This window comes from Perissodus microlepis, chromosome 17 (assembly GCF_051167445.1).
Source record: "Perissodus microlepis isolate ML-2025 ecotype Zambia chromosome 17, ASM5116744v1, whole genome shotgun sequence".
Lineage (NCBI taxonomy): Eukaryota > Metazoa > Chordata > Actinopteri > Cichliformes > Cichlidae > Perissodus > Perissodus microlepis.
This window is the reverse complement of record NC_140477.1, coordinates 9,967,463-9,993,233: the sequence shown is the minus strand read 5'-3', so window position 1 is coordinate 9,993,233 and position 25,771 is coordinate 9,967,463. Positions and strand designations below refer to the sequence as shown.

At 39.8% G+C, this 25,771-nt stretch overlaps 1 protein-coding gene across 16 annotated transcripts in view; it reads left to right on the top strand.

Annotated features, from left to right (window-relative positions):
* LOC146369221 (ELKS/Rab6-interacting/CAST family member 1-like) overlaps positions 1 to 25,771 on the top strand; it is a 156,047-nt gene that overhangs the window by 24,384 nt on the left and 105,892 nt on the right. For 7 of the 16 annotated variants that reach the window (XR_014797314.1, XR_014797315.1, XM_084909639.1 and 4 more), the window contains exons 5-13: positions 9,957 to 10,204; positions 10,307 to 10,478; positions 14,156 to 14,230; positions 15,118 to 15,273; positions 17,532 to 17,624; positions 19,227 to 19,394; positions 19,494 to 19,661; positions 22,135 to 22,272; positions 24,855 to 24,995. Coding sequence is in view for 11 of the 16 variants with exons in the window: in XM_084909639.1 (XP_084765765.1) it covers positions 9,957 to 10,204; positions 10,307 to 10,478; positions 14,156 to 14,230; positions 15,118 to 15,273; positions 17,532 to 17,624; positions 19,227 to 19,394; positions 19,494 to 19,661; positions 22,135 to 22,272; positions 24,855 to 24,995 (1,359 nt within the window). In the remaining 5 variants the exon portion in view is untranslated. The remainder of the gene's footprint in view (positions 1 to 9,956; positions 10,205 to 10,306; positions 10,479 to 14,155; positions 14,231 to 15,117; positions 15,274 to 17,531; positions 17,625 to 19,226; positions 19,395 to 19,493; positions 19,662 to 22,134; positions 22,273 to 24,854; positions 24,996 to 25,771) is intronic. The other 9 variants (XR_014797318.1, XR_014797316.1, XM_084909646.1 and 6 more) reach the window with 2 other exon arrangements.

Here is a 25,771-nt window from a genome sequence, read left to right as displayed (position 1 = left end):
AACTAACAAATAAGACGTTGCTTCTGGAAGATTTTCTTTAAACACAGTGGGGAGATTGATGCTTGACTGAGAGGATCTGTGATACAGGGTGCTTGTGGAGAAGACAGCAGGCAGGGCCAGTAAAGTTTTAAAAAGTCACTTCTCCACATGCAGTGATGATGATATCTTTGTCTCTATCCTCTCTCCTTCTGTTGTTTGCAGTCTGTGCCTTTTTCCATCCTCTGCATGTGGACTCATGACTCATTATTACTGTTTTTTTCTATGTGTGTGTGTGTGTCTGTGTATGCATGCTGTCATTTTGCATGTGCAGGTTTATGTACTTGTGTCAGACGGTCGCACCTTCTACCTTTTGAAGTCAAATAAATAAAACACTATTCCTGCAGTTATCCCAGCATTTGTGTGTCCTCCAATTATTGTGGTGGGAGAATTTTGTGTGTGTGTGTGTGCGTGCGTTTTTCACACACAAATGCTCATCAGTAACAGATGGTCCCCAAACCTGTGTGTTTATTTAGTGAGGATGGAGAGATAGGTGAGAGAGAGGGATGAAAGGAAGAGGGAATAAAGTAAATACAGAGAGTGATAGCAGGGCACCAAAAAACAGATGGACAGAGGAGAGGACGACAAAGGTAACAAAGTGTGGGCTAGAAAGCACAAGAAGGGTTTATATTGCATGTAGAGAGTAAACTGTAACTGAAAACAGAGCAAGACAAGCGAGAGAGAAAAGGGAGGAGACTTGTACACTCAGGAGTGTTATAAAACTTTAACTTCAATGCAGAGACACGGTGAAACAGCACTCTTTCCCCATGGTTTTCTTTTCAGAAAGACCCAGTGTTCGTTTTACAGTGGAAAGACAGAACGATCTGAAACTGAAAAGAAGCACAGGGTCAGTTTTCTCTGCTTTCACACAAGGCTGTGATTTTGCGAATTTTCCCTCTCACTTTCTCTCTCTGCGTTTTTGTGTATGTGGGTCCCTGCGGTAGCCATGGCTTTCCTTATAAGGAGTGAGTTTGGGAGAAGTTGATGGGGGAATGGACAGAATTACAGTACAGTCACTCCCCCCCACGTTTTCTTCTGCTGCTTGTCTTTTTTCCCTTCAGTCTGCCTCTAAAGTCCTATATGATTGAGCTTCTCTTCTCTTCTCTTCTCTTCTCAGAAGCTACTGATTAGGGTCAACATATAACACATATATATACTCCTCTGTCACACATACTTATTTCCATCCTCATTTTTTCCTTTTTCTTTTTTTAATAGATGCATGTAATAATGCTGTTTTTGCATTCTCGTGTGTCTTCCAGCCATTCTTCTTCTTTGCATTTGATTTCATCCTCTTCATTATGTTCCACCACCTTTATCCTCAGAGAAAGAAGAGAGGGAGTGTGTTAATCTGCCTGTTGTCTAATGCCTGAGTGGGCGATTCTTTCAAACTGCTCATGGTCATTACACACACGCATGCACACAAACACACACACATACACACAGCATGACCGCTGCCTCCAACATTATGTTGTCTCCTGCATATGTGTGTATCTCTGCGTGTGGGCATTATCATGCGTCCATCCTAATGTGTGTGTGTGTGTCGTGTATACATGTTTCTGTCACAGTGTGTCTTTTTGTTAAGGGGGAAGCATGACTCACCCAATGAGTGCAGAATAAGCGAGGGATGAGACGGAGGAGTAATAACGAAGGGATGGTTAATATTGAACGACAGATGAGCGGTGGCCGGAGGGAGGGATGACGTTGGATGGAAAAATTGTGACTATGCGCACAAATGGATTTTCTTTTCTCCTCTAACCATGAATAGGAATTATGTAGACTGCTCATTAGATTACAAGACATCATTTATTTATTTGTCTATGATTTTTTTTTAATCGACTCATTCATGTTCTGTTTTAAGCAATAAATGATATTTCAGTATGCAAACATACAGCACCAGTGTATCCTACTAAATTTTACTTTCTTTTGCAAAAATTTGGTTCCAGTAATTTTTCTAGTATTTGGAAATTTGGTCTCTACCTTGCTACAAGTGCCCTCTGTCATTTGTGTCATGGGAGGGGTCACCCTCACCCTCACCAGTTATGCTAGTAAGACAGATTTTAAATAATCAGGTCCCATGTAATCTTGAAGACCTCATATTACCATATCCCCCTCATAGAGTATTTGAAAGTAAAATGGGAAGCAGAGTCTTCAGCTTTCAGGACCAGCTCCCAGTTTGGATTCAGGAGACAGAAATCCTCTGCTTTTAAAATTAGGCTTAAAACTTCCTTTTTAGACAAATCTTATAATTTGGGCTGGATCAGGTGACCCTGAACCACTCTAGTAGGCCTAGGTTGCTGGGGGCTTTGGACGATGAACTGAGTGTTTCTTCTTCACTTACCTCTTTTCAGTTCTCTATGCCTTTACACACCACTTTGCATTTAATCATTTTTCCTGTCTCCTTCTCCTCGACCCCAACTGGTCGCAGCAGATGGGTGGCACTCACTTAGTCTGGTGGTTTCTTCCTGTTAAAATGAATTTTTCTTTCCCACTGTTACCAAGTGCTTGCTCATAGGGGGGCTTGTCTGATATATGTTATTTTATGGTCTTTACCTTACAATATAAGGCACCTTGAGGCGACTGTTGTGATTTGGTGTTATACAAATAAATTCAAATTCAAATAGAATAGAATTGAACATTTTGATATTTTTGCTAAAAAATACATAATCTGACACCCTTGGATCTGGTAAAAGAGCAAATGAAAATCACAGGTGATAGTCTATGTTCTGCTTAGAACATACCCTGTGTGTTTAATCTATGCCGTTATATTTTTTAGAGGTTGTGATTTTATGTATACTTTGCTTTTTGAGTAACTTATGCTGATGTGTAACAGGTGCTGATGTGCATGTAAATGCAGTCATGACAGCCTCTATAGATAATATTTACAATAATCATGACATTTAAGGAGTTGACTACTCTCACACTAAACATTTCAAACCACTGTCCTCCAATGTAGGGCTGTGCGATATGACCAAAATCTCATATCCCGATATAAGAATTCTATCTCAAAAATGTAACATTTTCTGTAAATTCTGTGAATCTCGGGCAGCTCGTCTTGCGGGAAGTGTTTCCAGCTGCGTCATGTAGCTGGAGTCGAGTGTTTTAACCGATGCATACAATATACAATATAAACTATACATTTTTAGACATAAGTTGTAACGGCTGCCGTTTTCTTTGTGAGTATTTATTACACAGCGTGCTGCGGGGAAAAGCCTGTTCTAACGTTTGAGTCTAAGGTTTATTTTTTAGCACCTGGCGGCTCTTTTTTACTTCTCATCCGTAAATAATCTGCATCTTTCACATGATTCAGTTTATTTTGAAAAGTCTCAACAGGATCTTGAGCTTTATTGTGAAAGGTTTATGTGGAACATAAACAAGCGGACACGCGATGGTGTTACCGTCGTTGTTGCTAACCACAACGCATAAAAACAGGCGCTTGTCCGTCCGTAGTGTGGTTATATTAAATATAAGAGAAAGAGAGAACTTTAAGAAATTAATATAGCCACTACAGTGACCATTAAAACGATGAAAAAATATTGCCATAAACAGTTTATTTTGCGACACCACGAAACAAACGATAGCGTGAAATGAAACGATAGACGTTTTTATATCGTCATCCGATATATATCGTTATATCGAACAGCCCTACTCCAATGTGTTCACATAAGTGGATTCTATCTGATTTATACATTTCAAATGCAGCTTCAGCTCCTCTGAGGGAGAGATTTATCATCTTGATTTGTCATCTCATGTTTTTTGTCCCCGTTTAGATTTTCTTCTTTTCTTCGCTCTTAGGTGAGTTGTTTTTGCAAAGAAGAAAGAAAGAAAACTGATGCAAAGTGAAAGTAAAAAATTTCCTTATTTTCAGTAGCCATGACGTGTTGCTTTGAGTAAAGTTTCTTTTACTTCGTGATTCTGACCATACGCTCAAACCGAGTCGGTGTACATGTATGCATGTTTGGTGCATACGCCCCCATTCCCATGAGAAATCAGGAAATATTTGACAGGGTCAAAGGTGATAGCCACAGATGACTCAGCAGAAACTGAGAAGAAAAACAGAACTTTCTCTCTCGCCTCCTTCTGTTTCTAACAAACACAGTTAACACTGTTTTCTCCCTTTTCCCTTTCTCCTTATCTCCCACTCTGCTTGCTTTATTTTCTTCTTGCTTCCTATAATATTTCCCTCCTTTCTCCCTCCCTTTCTCCTGTTCTGGCATTTCTCAGCACTACATTCCAGCTGTGTGCGCGTTAGGGGGAAGGCAGTAACACAAACTCTGCACGCATGTGTGTGAGTGTGTGCGCGCTCTGTTTCTGAATTGTTTGTGTGTAAACTTTGTGCTTCTGTATGTTCATACTGCATATGGTTGACTTTAATGGAGAGGCACATGGATTCGCATTTGCGTGAGGATGACTGTTTCCATGACTCTGACATGCTTCTGGGTGCTTGATGTGAGTGTGTGTATGTGTGTGTACGTGTGTGTGAATGTGATGCATGGGTTTGTTTTATTAATGCTTGAATAGCACATGAAACACAGTACATACTATTCAGTATTATAATAATGAGCATAGTTATTTGTGTTTCTCTCTTTTATTCCTTTTGGCATGCCAGCTTTCCAGCTTTCCCCTGTATTCTTAATGTTGCCCCCAAGTAGTTATCCTGTCATAAGATACACTCAAATGGACATTTTATTAGGAACACTGTGGCCCTTTTTCCTTCTGAACTGCCATAATTCTGAATGACATAGATTTTTCTCCGTATTGATACAGTAGCATCACACAGTTGCTGCAGATTTGTTGGTTGCGTATCTATAATGCAAGTCAGCTGTTCCACCACATCCCAGAGGCACTCTCTGGGTCTGAGACCTGGGGACAGTGGGGGCCATTTGAGTACAGTGAACTCAATGATATGAGTTTGGAGGCGTGGGACATTATCCTGCTGGGAGCAATCATCAGAAGATGGGTACACTGTGGTGATAAAGGAGTGGACATGGTTAACAACGATATTGCAGCCTGACTCGCTGATGCAAGGCAGGATGGTGGTGTAGATGTTTACTCTAAATTCTGACCTTACCATCTGAATCTCGCAAGAGTAATCAAGACTCATCACACCAGGCAGTGTTCCTCCAGTCTCCAGCGTGTGCAAAATGCCACAGTTTCCTGTTCTTAGCTGATAGAAATGGCACTCAGTGTGGTCTTCTGCAGCTGTAGCCATGCTTCAAGGTTGTGTTGCATACCTTGGCTGCATTTAGTAGTTATTTAAGTTACGGTTAACTTCCTATTAGCTGGAAGCAGTCTGGCCATTCTCCTCTTACCTCTGACGTCAACAAGGTATTTTTACCCAGAGGACCTCCGCTCACCGCTCTTTTTCTGATCTCCGTAAGCCCTAAAGATGGCTGTATGGAAATTTGTGTTAACCTGCAGCTGAACAGGTGTACCTAATGAAGTGACCAGTGAGTGTATATATCAGTTAATTTGTAGGTTACCATTATTTGCCAAAGCAATTTATATAGCAGAATTAAATCACTAAGGTGTTTAAGATATGATAATTAAAAATTGTTATGTGTCTTTTGAGCAACTAATCAATCAGTTAACTTAGTGTGAACACTTTATTTAAAGCAGTTGAAGCTATGGTGCATTTTTATTGGATATGGGTGGGTCATTGTTTGCATGTCAGAGGTAGGAATTAGAGTTGGGATGGAGGAAGGAGGATTAAACCAGAGAAAGAATATTTGAGTGAGGAAAGGGATGCTTTCTGTCACTCTCTGTCTGGCTCTAAATCTTCAGGGGAGTCCTAGAAATGTCAGCCTCAGCCGTCAGATGTGTGTGCATGTGAGGAGCTTTTGTATGAGTCAGCAAACCGACCCACACATGGCGATACGATAAAGAGAGAAAATGATCAAGACAATAAAGATGTTCACCATCTTTAATTTGGTTCAATACAAATGCATAAATTTGAAACAAACCAGAAGAGATGCTGCGCTGGCTCTCGTGTGACATAAAGCAGAGTACCATCAGTTGCTACAGTATTACCTTTTATCCAATTTTTTGTGTCTGTTTATACGAGCATACACTATGTTTGTGATCACTATCAGCTGCTATTTCCTTTTCCTTTCTTCTTTCTCTTCTTTTATATCTAAGGATTGTTTCTTTTTGTCTCCTCACTAATCATTTTTTTCCTTTTTGCTTGAATCGTTTCCCTTTTCTTCGTCAGTGTTCAGCAATCATAGCTGCAGGGGAGCGATGGCATCTCATCTTTTCTTCTTTTTTAATAACCTCTCCTGTTTACTTCTGCTCTCACTCATGTGCATCTCTCTCAGCGCTTTGGTACCTGTATTATTTTTATCTCTGGAAATACTCCATGACTAGTGTTGCGATGACCTGGCCGCTGTTCAGGTTGTTTGTGACGTATTTTAAAACAGCCTGGGGACATCAGTGTGACATCACACACGCGCGCGTACACACACACACTTTTATAATGTGCTGCTTTTGTGTGACTAAGAGGTAGCCATGTCACATCATCTCCTGTCATGATGGCTGTGATACTTACCTGACAGGAAACTTTTAGAACACATTACAGAGATGACACACATATGCTACCTCAGTTGGTCTGTCAGCTACTCACATGTTGGATAAGCTCGATCTTGACCTATTTTGTGCATGGTTTTGAATAAAATCTAATGATTTACTTTGGGATTTCTTCATTTGACACACTGCAGTTTATTAATTACAGATACATTTTTGAAGATGTTAAAGGTCCACCCACACTCTTAGTATGAAGAACTTATTATTTCATTGATGCATTTCAGCCCATGGCCTTCATCAGGGACACTAATAAAGTCGATCCTTACACTACAAGTGCTGCTGACGCTTTAAGCTCGTCAGACTTTATGCTCTTCTCTTTGAAGAAGGTGAAGTGTTGCTAGAAGCCTCTTCTCTGTTTCTAAGATACACTTTTTCAAACCTTCTATGCTCCTCCGAAAACTGTAAACACACAATTTTCAGAGTACATCTGCAAAACATTGGACTCTTTTGGTAAAACTTAACAATCAAATTATAACTTGGTTGATTTATCCTCAAAGGATCACACACAGCCTGTAAAAGCAATAAACTACTGAGCATTCATTACACAAAATACCAGAAAAATGTAAAAACAGCACCACAGAAAAAACTCTCACACACACACACACATCCATCCATCCATCCACCCATCCATCCATCCGTTCATCCACCCATCCATCCATCCATCCGTTCATCCATCCATCCATCCATCCATCCGTTCATCCATCCATCCATCCATCCGTTCATCCATCCATCCATCCATCCGTTCATCCATTCATCCATCCATCCATCCATCCATCCATCTATCCGTTCATTAATCCATCCACCCATCCCTCTTGTTCTCCTTATCAGTTGGGTTGCTGTGACAGCAGGCTTAGCAGGTTATTCTACCTGCCCTTCTACCCAGCCACACTTTCCAGTTTCTCCTAGGAGATCCTGAATTCCTAGGAATCCAGAGATAAACAGTATAATCTGCAGGTTGTGTCTTCTCCCAGCTAAGTTGGAAGACTACCAAAGGAAGGTGACCAGGAAACGTCCTTGTCAGGATACCTGAATCACCTCAAATGCTCCTTTTGACATGTAGGAGCAGTGGTTCTATTCAGACATCTCTCTGGATGTCCGAGCTCCTCCTCATTGCATCTCTAAGGCTGAGCACAGCCACCCTACAGAGGAAGCTCTGCTGATATTCACAACCTGATTTTTTGCAGTCATTTTTAGATTTAATAACCACAAAACAGGCTTGGGACACATATGAACTGGTAAATTGAAAGCTTTGCCTCTCAGCTCAGTGCTCCCTTAGACGCGACAATCTTGCAATCTAATCTTGCAATTCTACAAAAATAACATACACATGCACGCAGGATACACAAAATATTCAAGACTGTGGTAAATCTGCTGAGACTGGGTTTTATTATTTGTCCTGCTTTACTCATACTCATGGAAAAATATAAAATGAAATAGTCCATATTCAGGTTTCACATGCATTTTAGGGCTCATAAGACCCATCCATGTCTATTATTGTGAATGAATGAATGTGTTTGTTTTGACATTTTTCTCACACAGCATAATTTTGCATAAAGAATTCAATGAATCCTGTAAACATTACAGAATGTTGCATGAGAAAGATGTGAAAGTAGCTTCTGCTATGAGTAAGAAGAAGCTACTTTCAGCTGCTCCTTTATTCACGAGGGGTTTTCACAGCCAGTAGCTCTGCATCTTTTATTTGGCAGATTTTTAAACCAGATGCCCTTCCTGACACAACCCCAAAGGGATTCATGTCTCCTCTCAGGGCTGTAAACCACTACACTATGGAGCCACACCACAATCACAATATGTCATCCATCGCCATTCCAAGAACAGGAACACAGCCTGTCACCGCGGCTCAAATGTTAGCTCCTCTGCTTCTCAGATTATTTCCAGCCATTCTTGTTATAGCTTCTTATCTCACCTTGCTGACTGTGCACAGGCACATAATTGGTAAGTGACATCAGAAGTAAGAAGGAATAGTGTGAGGTAGTTGTGTTTAAGAAATGAAATCACTGTGCAAAATCTTTTTAACTGAGTTTAGAGTTTTGCAGTAAGTGTGAAAATGATGTGATTATTTAATATATTTATTAAGTTATTTAACTGCACAAGGAATGGTGCATTTCAGTTCCAGTTCAGAGAATTATATTTTTGGGTTGTATTATTAACAGTTTAGAAAACTTGTAATATGCCTTTAAAAAATGAGCAATCCCATTAGGGATTCATTAATTCAGCTTTTCTTTACCTTTTAATTCCTAATCCCTCACTGATTACGTTGAGTTAAACAAAACATGAGGCAACATTTTACTACAGGACTACTGCTTGTGAATTTCTGATTGGTGTATTCCTGCTGACGATCTAAACAACTAAAAACCTTAGCAAACAGCAAAGGTCCACAGTCTGGTTAAAACTGCCTGCTCTGTTGCATTTTTTTTTTATCCTTATCAGACTTGCAATGACAACAGGATGACCCACAGCAGGCCAAAGGTCTTTGCTTTGCACTGGTGAGCCCCAAGAGCTCCTGGGTCACCCTGGAGATACTGTATAATCCCTTCCAGCATGTTTAAGGCATGAGGTCAGACTTCTTAAAAAGGAGGTGGAAAAACAACACGGAGCTGTTGATAAAAAGCCAGTGTTACGGCAGCAGATGTCCCAGTAACCTCAAATTACCACACACACCAAAGGTTACTGTATAGATGTGCTTATTGGTATTCTGGTGTACAGTGAGATTACAGAGACAGAGTGAGTTGGTGAAGTAAGCTGACCAAGACGTGTGACACTTACATACAAAGATGCACAAAAGGAAGGGACGGTATAGAAATCAGTGGGTTGAGTATGGTTTGCATGTAGGTGTCAAACAAAGACAAAAGTCATTAGATTGAAGTGTCTGGTAAGCAATAATAGTTACACAAGAGCCACCTAGTCTTTTCCTCACTACTGTGTAGTTTAGTTTTTATAATCACCAGATTAGGTTAGGTTTAGATTAGGTTAGGTTAACTACAGTAAGAAAGATTGATTAATAGAACTGATCAACAAATCTTTCAGATCTCTGCAGATAGGTCTAGTTGTACAATAGGATAGTATGTGGCATGTCAATAAAATTTAGCAACTTGTAGCAATGACTTATAAAATTACCATTAGTGAAGCTAAGAAAGCAGGTACCAAGTTAAACTTATCTCAACTTTGGACCGAGCAAGCGAAGTGACTAGCAATAGGTGTAAAGGATTATAGGTGACATTAGACAGTCGCTATGATGGACATTGCACGGTCTGGAATATCCATTATAGTAATCGCTCACTCTTTCATTCGTAAGCTGAACATCCCTGTTTCCCTCCCACCAGCATCTTCAATGCACCATCCAGGCTTTGCAAGATGAGCTCAGAATCCAGCGCGATCTCAACCAGCTCTTCCAATCCGATTACTCCGGCCTCGGAAGCCAGCCCATTTCCCCTCAAGAAATGACAGAGGAGAACTTCTTGCGCCTCCATGCTGAGTATGAGAGGCAAGCCAAAGAGCTCTTCCTCCTGAGGAAGACTGTTGAAGAAATGGAGTTGAGGATAGACACACAGAAACACACACTAACTGCCAGGTAAAGATTAAAAAAAGACAGTTTAAATGTAATTTGTTAAGGTACGATTTCAGTGACCTTGTCTAAAGCATGCTATTAACTTCCTTGTTTTCTTGTTTACAGGGACGAGTCAATCAAGAAGTTACTGGAAATGTTGCAGAGTAAAGGCCTGTCATCTCGGGCAACCGAGGAGGATCATGAGCGAACGAGGCGACTCGCCGATGCTGAGATGACCATCCACCAATTGGAGGGTCTGCTTGAGCAAAAAGACAAGGAGATGCTACAACTCAGAGAGGTGCGTGTGTGTGTGTGTTTGTGTATGTGTATGTGTGTCACTGGCAAAGAAGAAACAATATGCAATCAAGTATTACCATGTGTGCAGGGGAGAGTCTTTGTGCATATCCAGATGTGAATGTGTTCACATCAGAGTGTATCATATCCAGGCAAAGCCCTTGGCTTCTTCCAGTCTTAAGTGTACACTTTATCCCAGTTTCTCCACTCACGTTTCTTTTTTCTCTCCTTCTGCTGGTTTAAGTTACACTCACTTTCTTAATACAAAAGCCCCCCCTAGTGGCAAAATGCTGTCAGTGTACTACATCCATCCTTCCAGCACATACTGCCAATTTCAGTGTTTTTTTAAGCTGCATTTTCAGGAATAATTCACAAATATTTTGACTGACCTATATGTCTTCTTGAAGATTAAGAGATTTTTCTGACATTACAGATTTGCACTTGTTCATATCTGACAATAGTAATAATAATAGTTATATCAACTTGATTTATGTAGCACCTTTAAAGACAGAGATTACACATGCTTCAACGCGTGAACAAAGGCAGAATGCTCATAAGGTAAATTAAAACAAAAAAACAGGAGAAACTTGCAAAAATGCAAACCACCAATTGTCAGTATAAATGATAACAATAAATAACAATGAAATTCTGTTTAGGTGATTCTAAATTGCACATAGGTGTGTGACTGTGAATGGCTGTCTGTCTCTCTGTTAGTCCTGCAACACAGAGGACTCAGATTGGTGACCCATCCAGGGTGTAACCTCCCTCTTGCCATATGGTAGTTGGGATAGGCCATTCTCCCATGGCTCTGATAAGGATTAGCAGAAGACAATGGTTGGATGGATAGAACAATAAAAGAAAATATAAACAGTAAAACAATAAAAAAACAACATATGAAAGGCAACATATAAGCAAACAGGTGGTAAAAACATGCAAACATACAAATAATCAAAATATAGAAGTCAGCTAAAACATGAACAAAAAAATGCACAACAAAAACATATCAGTATACTAATGCATTAGCCAGGGTGACAAATGCACAAATGCAGCATAATGTTAGAGGGGTGATATAAAGTCATACTTCAGTAAATTAATCACAGCAAATGATAAGACCATAAGAAAGAACAATTGGGAGTCTGCATATTTTCTGGCTGATTTTTCATCTCACTGCATCAGTACACTGGACAGAGTTTTTGTTTCGAAGATGTTAAATTACAAAGCTGGAACCAACCGAGAGAATGAGAAAAACATTTTGCAGTATCTGAAGTAAAGATTCATTACAGAGTTTAGTGAATGTTACAGTGCTAAATAATGCAAATTTCTATTGAGCAAGTCTTGCTAACTTCCTGATTCAGTGCTGACACTTCCTTTCGGGATATTGTTCATTTTGCTAATTAACAAACTAGACTGTAATGTCCTGCAGCACAATTTTCATACCCTTCAACAATGTCCCTCATGGGGATGCTGCTGTGCAGTTATTAAATAATCCTCTGCTTAAAGTACATGCAGCCTTTTAATCGAACCTCCTGGATTCTTGATTGTAAAATGCCACTTAATCACATAAAGTAATTAATCAGCAAAATCACCAAATATAGAACTTAAAAATATTCCTCCCTTCCTTCCTTTTGTTCAGACTTTTGAAAACATGAACTAATTTTAAAGTGCTCTTTTTAGGACACAGAAAGGTCTTCCCTTTATGGTTACTGAATGTCAAAGGGTTTAGGAATTTTTCTCAAAATTTGTTTATGCCATTTGCATATATCCATATTAAATGTGACATAGTGTGCACTAGATTTTTGTTTATTGGCTCAACAGGTGTAGTGTTGGACTAGAACTGCTGGGGTCCAAGTCTGAGACACAATTGTATGTTAAGCATGTTTTTGTTCAAAAATATAGCTCTTTAAATAACATGTAGGAGTGATCTAGACACCCACCTAACTTTCATTTTGAAACCACACTTGATATCAGTTTAATTTAGACAGTTATGTATTATTTAGATGTGTTTTGGGCTTAGAATCGCTGGAAAAATACTCAGTGGGTTTATATTTAAATGTCGTTTCAATAGCAGGAAATTATGCCGTGTGTAAATTAAGACATTTTTCAATTGCCTGAAAGACATCCTTTCCCATTTCCTGTTTTAAAGTTGTCTTTTGCTAGTTGGTATGTAATCAAATCCTTATGGCTAGATTAGGGCTATAGCAGTATTTAGGCAGCATTGGCTATTAAGAAACGAGTCCTCGTGTGCCAATGTACTTTTATATAATTAAAGCAACAAAAAATACCTTCGAAATGGAAAAAATAATTATATAACACGAGTGATGTCAGGTGACTTGTGCATGCAAAGACCTCGGACACAGGTTTGACAGTCAGTTAAGCTACAACTCCTCTAAATGACCCAGAAAACAGGTGTTAGGTTAAGATGAGGGTGCCGTAATCTCTAAAGTAAATTACGATGGAGGCAATTTTTCAGCAGTGATTAAATTTTACAGTTATGTTTTCTGATATTTCATAATTAAAGCTGTAATTCCATTCTTGTTTTTGCAATTGCTGTATCAGTACTTTTTCAGTGAATAGCACAGTGAGTGTGTGTGTGTGTGAGTGTGTGTGTGTGTGGGCATCTGTACCATCCTTGTCATCGCCTCTAGCAATGGCCTCCTACTATCCCTTTCACTCACATGTTTTTATGCTTTCTGGCTTATGCATTAGCTCTCTTTGTGTGTGTCCTTCAAAGAAAAGCAGTGATGCATACACAGCCGTGTCCTCCCCTTTTCTTTCACTCCCTCCTTTGCTCTTTCTTTCTCTATTTGTGCCCTTCCAACTGCACTCCCCCTACTTTCGTCTCACTTCATTTGACTAGCGACTAGTGATGAAGTAACAGCTGCCAGACCTGCTAGACATTTTACTGCACTTTTCTTAGTAAATTGGAGTAGTGAGATAGCATGTTTTTGAGAATTTTGATGATTTTAGAGAAAAAACACTCTGGACTTTGGGTTAATTTGGACTTTTAAACCATTTTATATTTTTCTTAATCCATGGATACTGAAGCTTGGGAGCTAATTCATTGAATTAACACAATTTCAGGCTGTCAGATTTGATCATTAAAATCTAAACACAGGCTAAACACAGTTAGCGTCATTAGTGCTGTTTCAAGTAGTTCAAATGATGTGGGATGGCCGGATTGATCCAAGGAGGCTAAAAGCCAGTGCTTCTCCTAGAGGGAAACCTCTAGCTGAATCTCCCTCCTTTCCTGTTTCTCCCTCGATCCCTATTCCCCCTCCTTTCCATGTGTCACCCCCTTTCCAGCCCTCTCCTGCTTTCTCCCCATCACGGCATCACCTTTTGCGTTCGTCTCCCTCCTTCCCTGTCCCTTCCCCTCCTTCTCACCGGCACTACAACCATCCAGTTGCCACCCCCTCCTCTTGTCCTCCCCACTTTCCCTCTTTCTTTGTTGCCTCTTCTGTCCACCCTTCCGCTCATCCGTCCCTCCAGCACTCGCCATCCTTTCCTGCACCTGCTCCTCGTCCTACACCAACGGTTCAGCCCTCACTCCATCCCTTCCCATCAGTTGCTCTCGTCTCGCCTCCTGGCCCTCGACCTTCTCCTCTCTTGCCCCATCCCTCTCTCCATCCCACTGTGTCTCCCTCTCTGTCATCTGCTGATCGTGCTGTTTGTGCCTCTCAGGAGCTGCACAGGAGATACGAAGCAGCTCCAGAATCAACAAAGACCAAGGCCCTGCAGACAGTCATCGAAATGAAGGTAAACAAATGCTAATGTAATTTAGAAATGTGTTTGTATATATCTATATACAAGGATTTAAATTTATGTCTACATTTATAGAGGATTATTTTGACCCCAACAATACAAATTGTTACAAAAATTATCTGAAATGCTGCTAATTCTGTAGTGCTGTATTTAATGTGCATATTATGTGGATATTATAGCTATTAATGACATAGGATTGCTAGAGCATGAATGAATTACACAGTCCAAATACTTGGGACTATCACTGGTCTTCATCAATGTCTAAATGCACTGAGTTGCTGCTGTATGATTTGCTGATTATTAATAGTGTTAATGAAAAGTTTAATGAGTGTACATGTGGTTGCTGGGTAAATATGATGGAAAATAAGGTAAAGAATAAACACAAATACACCATGAAGTGCAGTTTCACTAAACAAGACTTTAAATATCCCATATTAATATATTTGTTGCATTGGATAACATTTTAGACTCAAAAGAAGAAAACAAATAATTTTTCAGAATCTCAGTCGGAGGTTTATCCAACACACAGCATGAACTGGACATTAGTGTTTCTGACCTCTAAATGCGTTCGACTACCTGCTGGAAAAACATACCCAAAGCATCTTTTTTGTTACGTTCTGTTAAAAGTCTTTCTGTCTCTGCAGTTAATATTGACAAGATAAAGTTGACCAACTGCTATGTCTGTTGGGCTTCACTGATTATTATTGAGCTACAGATTCAAGTATTTTAAAAACATAATGGATTATTAGATAAAGTCTTTAAGCATTCGACAGTAGTTACATTTACATTACTTTCACGTAGACTTCCTTTAATTGCATTTAGACCTCTCTATATATATTTGTTTATGGTCTGATTAGTTAGATGTGTTTGTCTCCTGTCAGGATGCAAAAATCAGCTCGTTGGAGCGTGGCATGAGAGAGCTGGAAGAGGAGGTGATGATGCTGAAATCCAATGGCGCTCTGAGCAGTGAAGAGAGGGAGGAGGAGATCAAACAGATGGAGGTCTACAGATCCCACTCCAAGTTCATGAAGAACAAGGTGATAAATGTACAAACACATACAGTCCAGACAGTAACTGAAACATAATAATGGATACAGCATTAAACTGATTAAGAGTTGAGAATAGTTGTTAAGTTTGAGGACAAATTGCCTGTAAATAGAGTAACGAGGCCACCATGCAAGTCTGAAAGGTAGCAGTGGGGCTCAAACAGCTGATAAAGTCTCACAACATAGGAATTCCCTGGAAGTCATAGGAACTAAAAGAGCTTCACAAAGATTTATATAGACTGATATCTCAAACTAACAGCCAAACCTCGTACAGACATTCATTCAGTTCTTTACTGCCTCAGGTGAGATTAAATTACTTTTAAATTGACACACTTTTCAAACTAAGTCAGAAATATTCAAACTTTAAAATCTTTAAAAAATGATACAAACCTTATAATAATTTAGGGAAATACGAAACCGTTTCATCTCTCAAACATGGCAGTGGTTCTGTCAGCAACAAGGTGGCAGCAGTGAAGGCAAAGCATCAAATAAACATATAAACAATAATAAGAATATATCCTTATATCCATCAAAAGACTCTAAATAGAATAGTTAGCATGTAGGATTTGTTTGACCTTGTGTATTTACTTCCTTTTAAGTCCCAGTATGATTTAAAAGGGCTACACTGCTCTATCTTGTCAAATTTTAGTCAATGTGCTGGAGACTATAAAAAAAAAGTGGTTTTGCTCCATTATTGCCTGTCTGGTTGTATTTGCTTGTCTCACCATTTTTTCCCTTTGTGTTTTGAACAATATCTGGATTTTCTTGCTTAGCTGAGAATAAATTTGCTTTTTCACACTCACTACCTTGACGGATACAACTTCACTGTCAGGAATAAAAAGTGTCTGTGGGAGCCGTGCTCATTAAAACGGAAACGCTGTATACGTCTGTCGTGTGGGGAGGCGATCCAGTTTGGAAATTCAGCAGACTTTTTGTGTGCGCGAGCTGATATATTCTTGTTTTTCTCTGAAGTGGATTTGTGTCTCAAAACTGCACAGCAAAATCTCCAGTGTTAAATTAACACTAGAGAGTGTCTATATGGGTCCACACCTCTGAGTGTTAAATACAACACTGTTGAGTGTTAAGTTAACACTTTTGACAGTGTTATATGTTTAAAAGTAACCTAGTCAGTTTTGAAGATTAACAATGGCTAACACTGAGCAGTGCTGATTTTCTAACACTGGAATATTTCTAACGTTTTGAGTTATTTTCCAGTGTTAGAAAATCAGCACTGCTCAGTGTTAGCCATTGTTAATCTTCAAAACTGACTAGGTTACTTTTAAACATATAACACTGTCAAAAGTGTTAACTTAACACTCAACAGTGTTGTATTTAACACTCAGAGGTGTGGACCCATATAGACACTCTCTAGTGTTAATTTAACACTGGAGATTTTGCTGTGTGGAAGGAAGTAATTTACATGGTGTACCTTTTTATAGTCGGATTTCATTGCTGTTGGCATGCATATCTGTGGTAATACACTAGATGCATTCTTGTTTTGGACATTATTAGCTTTAACGTGTATTTAATCGAAGGTGTAAAGCTCTCCTCAATCAGAGCTTTTAATAATAGCAACAAAGAGCCATTTAATTTGTTAATCAAAATAAAGATAATGCACGCTTCTTCACATGTTCAGAAATGCTCCAGTAAGAAGTCTTCAAAGGACACAGTACTGTAAAACAATGTAGGGGTTATATACATTATTTAAGCATGCCAGATGCAACTGTGGCAACATACTTGTTATGGCCCGGTGTGCTCTCCATTTTGCTAATTAGATGTTTGCCCTTCTTCAAAGCTCTGCCACTCACTCCAAAATTGATTCAAGAAACACCATTATCTGGAGTTTTTAATCCTTTTAATGCATTTTTTGGAATCTAAGCTGGAAGAGCAGATGCTCCCAGCAAAAGCTTTCGGTCAACATGTGCTTATCTAGTGGTCAGCTGATCTGATGGGGCAGTAAAAGGAGCAGGCAGGCTGTTGTGGAAACAGTTCAGTATAACACGGTATTATTTATAATACTGTAGGCAAAACGCACACAACAGGAACGGAGGTACCTGCAGAGGCTGTAATGTTACTTATGTTAATACTAATGGTAGTAATGATAAGATAAACTGCAGGCTGTTGCTGCCCTCACACCTCTGACTTATTGGAAGCAGGTTAGAGGCAAGGAAGAAACACGAGTAAGGGAAGCAAGAAGCAAAGCTTGGCTAATGGGAAGCACCCATGTTGATGCCCTCCTCTCCTGCCAGGTTGATCAGCTGAAGGAAGAGCTAACTCACAGCGAGTCAGAGATGGAGGAACTAAGGCAACGAGCCAATGAGCTTCAGCAGGAGGTGTCGGCAGTAAGAGACACACCTCTGTGTCTGTTTGCGCATCCTTTCTTTCTTTCTTTCTTTCTTTCTTTCTTTCTTTCTTTCTTTCTTTCTTTCTTTCTTTCTTTGACTGGCTAACGTAGTTCTAGTAGATTTCCAATAGATTCCCGGTAGCATGCTGTGTGTTCAGACAGCAGTAAGCAACTATAACATTCAAATGTCAAAACTATGCACACCAGCTGCAGAGAGCATCGTGGACCGTTCACCCAATATCCACTCATGAGGTGTACTTATTTTTCTCATGTAGTTATTGCATCATATTGCCATTAACATGGTCCATTTTGCATATATATATCTGCATCCTATAACTGTTTTGAACCAGTTCAAGACATGAGGAATTACAGAGGTTGAGTTTAAAGCCAGTCTAAAATGAATCGAGCCATTCTCCAAAACCTGGGTTAGCAAATGTGTTTTCTACACTTTGCTAAATACACCAGGAGAAAGCATTTTCTATTCTTTTGGTGAGCTGACAAAGTTAGTCTCTATAAACACCTCAGGAATTGCAGTTCTTTTTGTGTGTGAGATCAGTGGCTTTTGATAGTAATAGTCGTACGCAGCAGTCTGAATGATACGGCTACAGAATTCCAGCAGAGTCCAGTTGTTCTGTGCTGCAGTGTCTGTATCACTAACACACTTCTCTTTGTCCTTGCATGAGGTTTCAGTCCATTTTTAGTTTAGACCACTTTGCTCCTGGGTTTGCTTTGCTTTTATATGACTGATTTACTGTATGGTTTGGGTCCATTCTTGTACTGTGTCATGTTAAATTCACCCCTAATCACAACACCTGCAAACTGGATTTCATGTTAAAAGGAGTGAAATTGTAATACGCAACTTCTCGAAATGTGGCAGTTTACTGTATTTGATTCCTGAGTTTTGGCCAGGTGAAAGAATTGACCCTGACCCATTAGTTGAAGTGTATAGCTAAGAGCAAAATAGATTAATACTGCACTGACTTCCATGTATGTCTAACTTTTGTTTACTTTTCAGGAGAAGAACTAAAATAAATGGCCGTTCTTTTCTTTTAAGGTCCTCATTGTGTCAAGATATATTTGATCAAAGTCACAGCTTTAGGAGATAAACTGACGCACTAACCTTTGTAAGAGGGATGAGTTTAAAACCACGGTCTGTTCTTGTTTTTCACTTTTTATGTGGATGAGGTAAACCTGTAGCAGTCTTGTACCTCTCTCCATCACCGCAACCATCATCTCTTTTTACTCGTAAAGGGTAGATTTGTCTGCAGGCCTTAATAAAATATCTGCAATCTTCCATAACAAGTTCTTTTCCCTCTGAATAAAGCAGTAAAGTTGTGCATTTAAAAAAAGATTTGTATCTTAAAAGCATTATCAGTCAGCTGCGTGCACTTCTTATTATTGTACCTGTTTCTTCTTTTACAGTTGGTCTTCTGCAGAGTAATGGCTAAAACTAACATTAGGACTGAGTGCTTACTTTGCAAAGCTTGTAGTACATTTTAATGCTTATATATGATATTAGAAAGCATATCGTCCTCTCCAGTACACACCTTTACACGCTCTTTTTTTATCTGTCTGTCCCTTTATATTTTGTGTTATTCAGATGGAACAGGCCAAGCAAGAGCTGAGCCGTAAGGACAGCGAGCTGCTGGCTCTCAGGACCAAACTGGACACTCTGAACAATCAGTTTTCTGACAGCAAACAACATGTGGATGTACTCAAAGAGTCACTAACCGCCAAGGAACAGAGAGCTGCCATACTACAGACTGAGGTTTAGCTACACACTCATTACAACCTTTCTGCTTCACCGTTGATATTTGGTGTGTGAATGTTTATTTGCACTTTTGCGTACCTACTTGTGGGTTCACAGGTGGATGCCTTGCGTCTCCGACTGGAGGAAAAGGAGTCGCTCCTCTCTAAAAAGAGTCAGCAGATATCAGAGCTGACGGAGGAGAAAAGCACTCAGCAAGGAGAGATCACTGACCTCAAAGACATGATGGACGTCAAGGAACGCAAAGTTAATGTTCTACAGAAGAAGGTGAGAACACACAAAATGCACTCCATTAATATAGACACATAAAGCAAAGTTGAAGTCCTTGTGATCCCTGTTTTAGGTCTGAGCTAACCAGTAATTGTAGAGTCCTGGGTTAATGCACTGCATCTGTTATGGTTTAAAATGTTACAGGGTGAGCATTTATGGAGTGTTATCCTTAATAATCATTAAGTACACTGCCTATTGAGGCAGTGTACTTTTTTTTCTTTTAGCTGATTCTGGTCATGTTGCCCTCATAGTGCTAGCTTACTTCCAAATAAACCAGCATCACCATTACCTCTAATATCTCTTTGTGTCCAGAGGAAAACTGCGATATTCAGACTTTTTGGATAATGGATAACATGCATTAGAGCTGAAGCAGACACACCTTTACTCCTTTTCATGCTGATAAAATTTAATGTGTTCTGAGAATATGCCAACATTTAATACTATGACCACTAGATGGGGCTCTAACACAGCATGTAGCATGCAAGCAGACGTTGACAGACAAACAGTCAGACAGACAGGTGAGAAGAAAGACACAGCTGCACACAGACAGGCCGTTTAGGCAAAACTGAAGTCTCTGGTGTTTTCTGCATACTTTTTCCTGGTCTTCACTATGTAGTTTTTGTGAGTATCTCTGCGGTAATGCTGTCAGTTAGATGGATGGGCCAGAGTGACCCCTTGTCTTGGCTGTCTACACACACACATATACACACACACATTCACCCTGCTATCCTAAAAACTCTTGTGCTTGTCAGATATGTTGGTGGAAGAGCTTTTGGAATAAGACAATTTAAGCAAACTACCATAACAGCTATTGTAGTGGTTTTGAATGGCGATATCTAAAGGAAGATTCTTGCAGTCATCTAGGCCACTGCATCTAACACAGTAAGTGCAAAGCTTACAGAAAAGCCAGCGCGAGGTTGCATTCCTCCATCATTAGTCTTTTGTGTCTTTTCTGCGTCTTAATTTTCTCCCTCACCCAGTCGCAGCATTTGTGTCCTGTAGAAAAAATGTAGAAATGGAGACTGTGTGCAGATAATTGATACAGACAATCAAGCAGACAGACATAAAGCAAGACAGGGAGGGGGAGGAGAGAGACAGAGTGTGTTTAAAATCATTAGATGCATACTAATGAGTTCCTCTTGATTAATAAATGATGACCTCTGCCATCTTCAAATGGAAAACAGTTCAGAGCCCGATAGGGAGGCAGAGATGCTGCTGATTCCTTCTTGATATCATCTGAAAAAAAAAAAATGAATTTGGTCTCATTTTTTCATGTGAAAACACAAAAAATACCTTCTTTCCGTTTTGTGGCCCTCCGCCTCGTGTTTTAATAGTACATAGATGATTTCTGCTGCGAGGAACATTGTGACATAGCTGATCATTGTTTTTGTATTGGGTCATTATCACAGATGACTTGGGAACTAAAATAGGACAAGAGAGAAGCAGTGAGTGTGTGTGTGTGTGTGTATGTGTGTGTGTCAGGTTCAGGAAATGCAGATCAAAGGCTCTCACTGCCTCTCAATGTCAAGTGTGTGTTCACATATGTGTGTATGTGCATGTGTGAGACAGGAGGCAGAGAGGAGGAGGAGGTGGAGAACGTGTCAGTCAACCTGTCAGGTCAACAGTTGATTAATGAGGTGCTGGAAATGTTTTACTGTATGAACACACAAGCACACACACACATGCTCGCAATTTTTGTAGTGCTGCGTGTGTGTGTGTGTCTCACCTGCAGTGATGTCAATCTGACTCCAGTCTTTTTTTGTGAGAGTTTGCCAATCATTTGATTAACTTTCTCTCTGGCAAGGGGAAGGCAAGAGAAGCATAAAGAGAGGGAGATTGAAATTGTGCAATAATCCCACCCAAGTTCACTCATATGAAGACATTACATAAGCTTTCAAGCTCTATTTTCCTCCTGATTCTGTTATTTCTGTATGGTTCAACCTTTTGTTCCATCCATTTCTTAATGAAGACCACAAAGTTGACATAACTTCTTATCTTTGTCTGTGATCACTCTCTGTCCCGCCTTCCTTTTTCTCACACAGAGAGCTTCGCATGTGCTGGTACTTCTAGCTTTGCGAGGACCCTCATTTACATAATGGTTTCCCTGTGCAGTCACATCTAAACTATCCCTAACCCCAGCCTACAGTAATTCTAACCTTCACCCTGCAGTTTAACCTGAACCCTCAAAGAGCCTCAGACTTGCCTGAAGCTCAAGTTGTTGCTTATGTAGATTGATACACGTGATCACACACATACACACACTTTGTCCACATGTTTAAGATGTGCTGCTATATTTGCATTTCTTCTGCAGAAGTTCAGTTTCCTGTGGACTTAAAAGCACCTGCTACAGTACTTCACTTTGGCTGAGTCTTAGAGCCAATAGAGCTGCCAACAAAATCTCACTGAGTGGTCAATGCGCAAATTATTCTTGAAAACCCCACAGAATTATTCTCTCCTTTTCTTTCTGCAGATAGAGAACCTCCAGGATCAACTGAGGGATAAAGAAAAACAGCTGAGTGGCTTGAAAGACAGAGTCAAGTCTCTGCAGACAGACACCTCAAACACAGACACTGCACTGGGAACGCTGGAGGAGGCTCTGGCTGAGAAGGTATACACACATGCACGTACACGCTCACCCGACCGTTTAACTCTTGAGCAAGGTTGCATTAATAAAATCTTGATGAGCAAAACTGCAGACCACCCACACGATGACCAGATGGCTCTGGATAAATGGAAATCGACCAATAATCACACTGGCTGTTTCATTATTAAATCATCCAGAGCTTGTGTTCATAAAAGATTAGGAACTGTCCAATGTGCAGCCACATGGCTCAAAGTAGTTCATTGGTCACTCTTTGGGTTTGGACGTTCAGGTACTTTAACCACAGAGCCGACTGTTTTATGACTCTGCTCTCTGTGGGGATTTAACCCTGATTCTGGGAATCTAACCAGCGACATTTAGAGCGGCAGAACACTTTAAAGTGTTTGATGAGAATATATTTTTGCGGTGTTGTGCACGATTATGTTACCAACTCAATCTCCTTTGCATTTGCACGCGCACAGGAAACAGGCCTATTAATTGTCCAGTGACTAATATTGAGGGTGTCAGTTAGACGTGTGAGTGTTGGCAGGATGATGTGGCCGACGACTCCTGCTTCACTCGCACGGCTTTCACGAGCTTTTTTCCTCTCATTTTCATTCTGCTGGCGCCTTTCATTTTTAGCTTTCTTCCTTTCTGCATCCATTTTTATCTCCTTGCCCTGCTTTCGTTTCTTCTTCTGCTTCTGAGATGAATTATGTTGCATTTTAACTTTCCAGTGCTTGAATTTTATGCACAATATTACTCATGTTTGATGGTGTTTGCAGCTATATTCTGTATTTTTGTCTCTGTAAACGGTAGAAACAACCATGACTGAAATATTTGCATCCTTCATTCTGTTATCATAATTATTTTGAAGAATGTTGATGTTACAGTGGTAACCAATAAACCCAGAATTAATTAATTAATTAAAGTCTTGACTAAGGAAGACCCTCATTGGTTTGTCTTTACAAACTATTGAGTTTAACCATTAAAGTGCAAGGTGCAAAATATGAAAAACAGAGGTGGTAGAGAATTAGATGGAAGAGAAATATAAGAGTGATTGTATAGTAACTATTTAATTCTTTAATTGCTTAATTCTTCATAGCATTGCTACAATATGGCGAAAATAATATTCCAGCATCACAGAGATTTGTCAGCTGGATGTCCGTGATGTGACTCTGAAGGCTATTTGAGTACAGCGAACTCATTGTCATGTTCAGGAAACCATACGAATGTCGTGGCAGAAATTGCGACTCATCAGACCAGGCACTGTTTTTCCAATCTTCTTTTTTCTATGCAAACTATAGCCTCAGTTGCCCGTTAGCTGACAGGAGAGGCACCCTGTGTGGTCTGCTGGTGCTGTAGCTTATCTGCTTCAAGGGTCGACGTGTTGCACATTTAGACATGCTGTTCTGCATACCTTGGTTGTAACAAGTGGTTTTATAAGTATCTGTTCCCTTCCCATAAGCTTGGGGTATTCTGGCCATTTTCCTCTGACCTCCAGGCATCAAAACGGCATTTTTATCCAGAGAAATGTCACTCTCTGGATATTTTCTCTTTTTCATACTATTTTCTATAATGATTGTGTGGCAAAATCCCAATAGATTAACAAGTGTTGAAACACACACTAGCCTGTCTGGCACCTACAACCATGCCACATTCAAAGTCACTTAGATCACATGTCTTCCCCATTCTAATGCTTGGCTTGAATTTCAACAGGTAATTTTGACCATGTCTGTATATCTAAATATATTGTGTTGCTGCCATGTGATTATCTGATTAAATTTTTGTGTTAATGAGCAGTTGAGCAGGTGTATCTAAGATCCAAGTGGCTGCTTAGTAACCATGATAATATTCAAGCTTTGAGGATTTCAATGAGATGCTGTTGTTGTGAAATTAGAAAGATGCAATGCTTTTATAGTGTTATAGATGCATTAATGATAAAAAGGGTCATGTTATCACATTTAACAGGTCAATGTTAGGCAATATGGTGAGATCATAGTATCTGATGTACGTAAGAACATTCAAGATGTATCTGTGTGCCAGGTTTGATAGCTCAACCCCTGATAATATAGGATGAGAGTTAGAGATTGAATTTATTGCAGTAAGATTTAACACTACTTCTAAAGTCAACCTTAAACTAACCTTTAGCCAAAGTGCCACCGCTTTTATTTTGTACAAGTCAAATGAGGACCCATAATAATAATATTTTAATAACACACACTGCAGACCCAGTATACACTCTTTGCACTGCTTTTGCACGTGTGAACTTTTGTACTTTGACTTGAACGGGCCACTATGTTCTTCTCAAGCTATAGAGATCGGTTATTGTATTTTAGTGGTTGTGAATTTTACATCTTCTGCCAAAACATATTATGGGCCTAAAATCGCTGTTGGCTGTTAGATCCTGTCAAAGCTGCCATGTACATAAAGTTTAATATGACTGTTATTAGTATAGAAACTTGATATTGAGTGACTGTGAATGACTGTTGGAGGGTATGAGGTGATTTTTTTTCCTCTCTTATTTTCCATCACTTCTTCTACCTTGACTACCTTCTTTCACTCCAATCTCCTTCCTTCTCTCTCCCTTTTCTCTCTTTTCACTCCAGGAGCGAATCATCGAGCGGTTGAAGGAGCAGCGGGAAAGGGAGGAGCGGGAAAAGGGGGAGGAAGTGGAGACCATCAAGAAGGAGCTGAAAGAGCTGAGGGAGAAAGTCTCCCAGCTGCAGGCTGAACTGGCTGACCGTGAGGTAGAAGACACTCTCAGGAATTTAAAAACACACGTCCATATTTGTGCTAAAAGTCAGAAAAACACATTCTCTCTCCTTCCTCACTGTGTTCCTGTCAAGAATATGTGATTGATCTATCACTGTAGAGCAGACCTTGAATCCTCCCAGAGTTCTTTCGCTGAAGGACAACGATGAAACAGTCATGTTTCCCTGACAACAAAATCCAAGGCCCACAACCAAAAGAAACAATGATCAGAGCTGAATTTTTCTGCCTGTGACCTTTGTGATTTGTAAAAAACACCTCAGCAGAGGCAAAGACAGAGAGATGCAGAGAATGACAAAGCATTCTCAGACTCTGTTTTCTCTTTATTCACCCTGCAGCACAACAGAATAAAAGTTACTATTAGCCAATTCATGAAGTTGAGATTAGAAGGGGACCTGTTATGCTGATTTTGAAGCTTTAAAGCCAAAAGGCAAGAAAGAAAATTAAGAAGCAACACAACTATCAGAAGGGACACCGTAAAAACTAAACTATTGTTTACTGCAGGATTTGCAGTAAGAGCAAATTTAACTATGTGCCTTAGTTATTTCACTAAGGCATATAAGGGTCTAATCCAGTGAGCGACTGGGGCCTTTCTGGGTAGACTTTGCATGTTCTCCCTGTAACTTTCTGGGTTTTCTCTCGGTACTTCGGCTTCCTCCCACAGTCCAGAGAAATGAATGTCAGGTTAATTGTTGATTCTGAATTGAACTTTAGAGAGCAATACATGTAGAAATGCAGTTTTCTATTGTAAAGG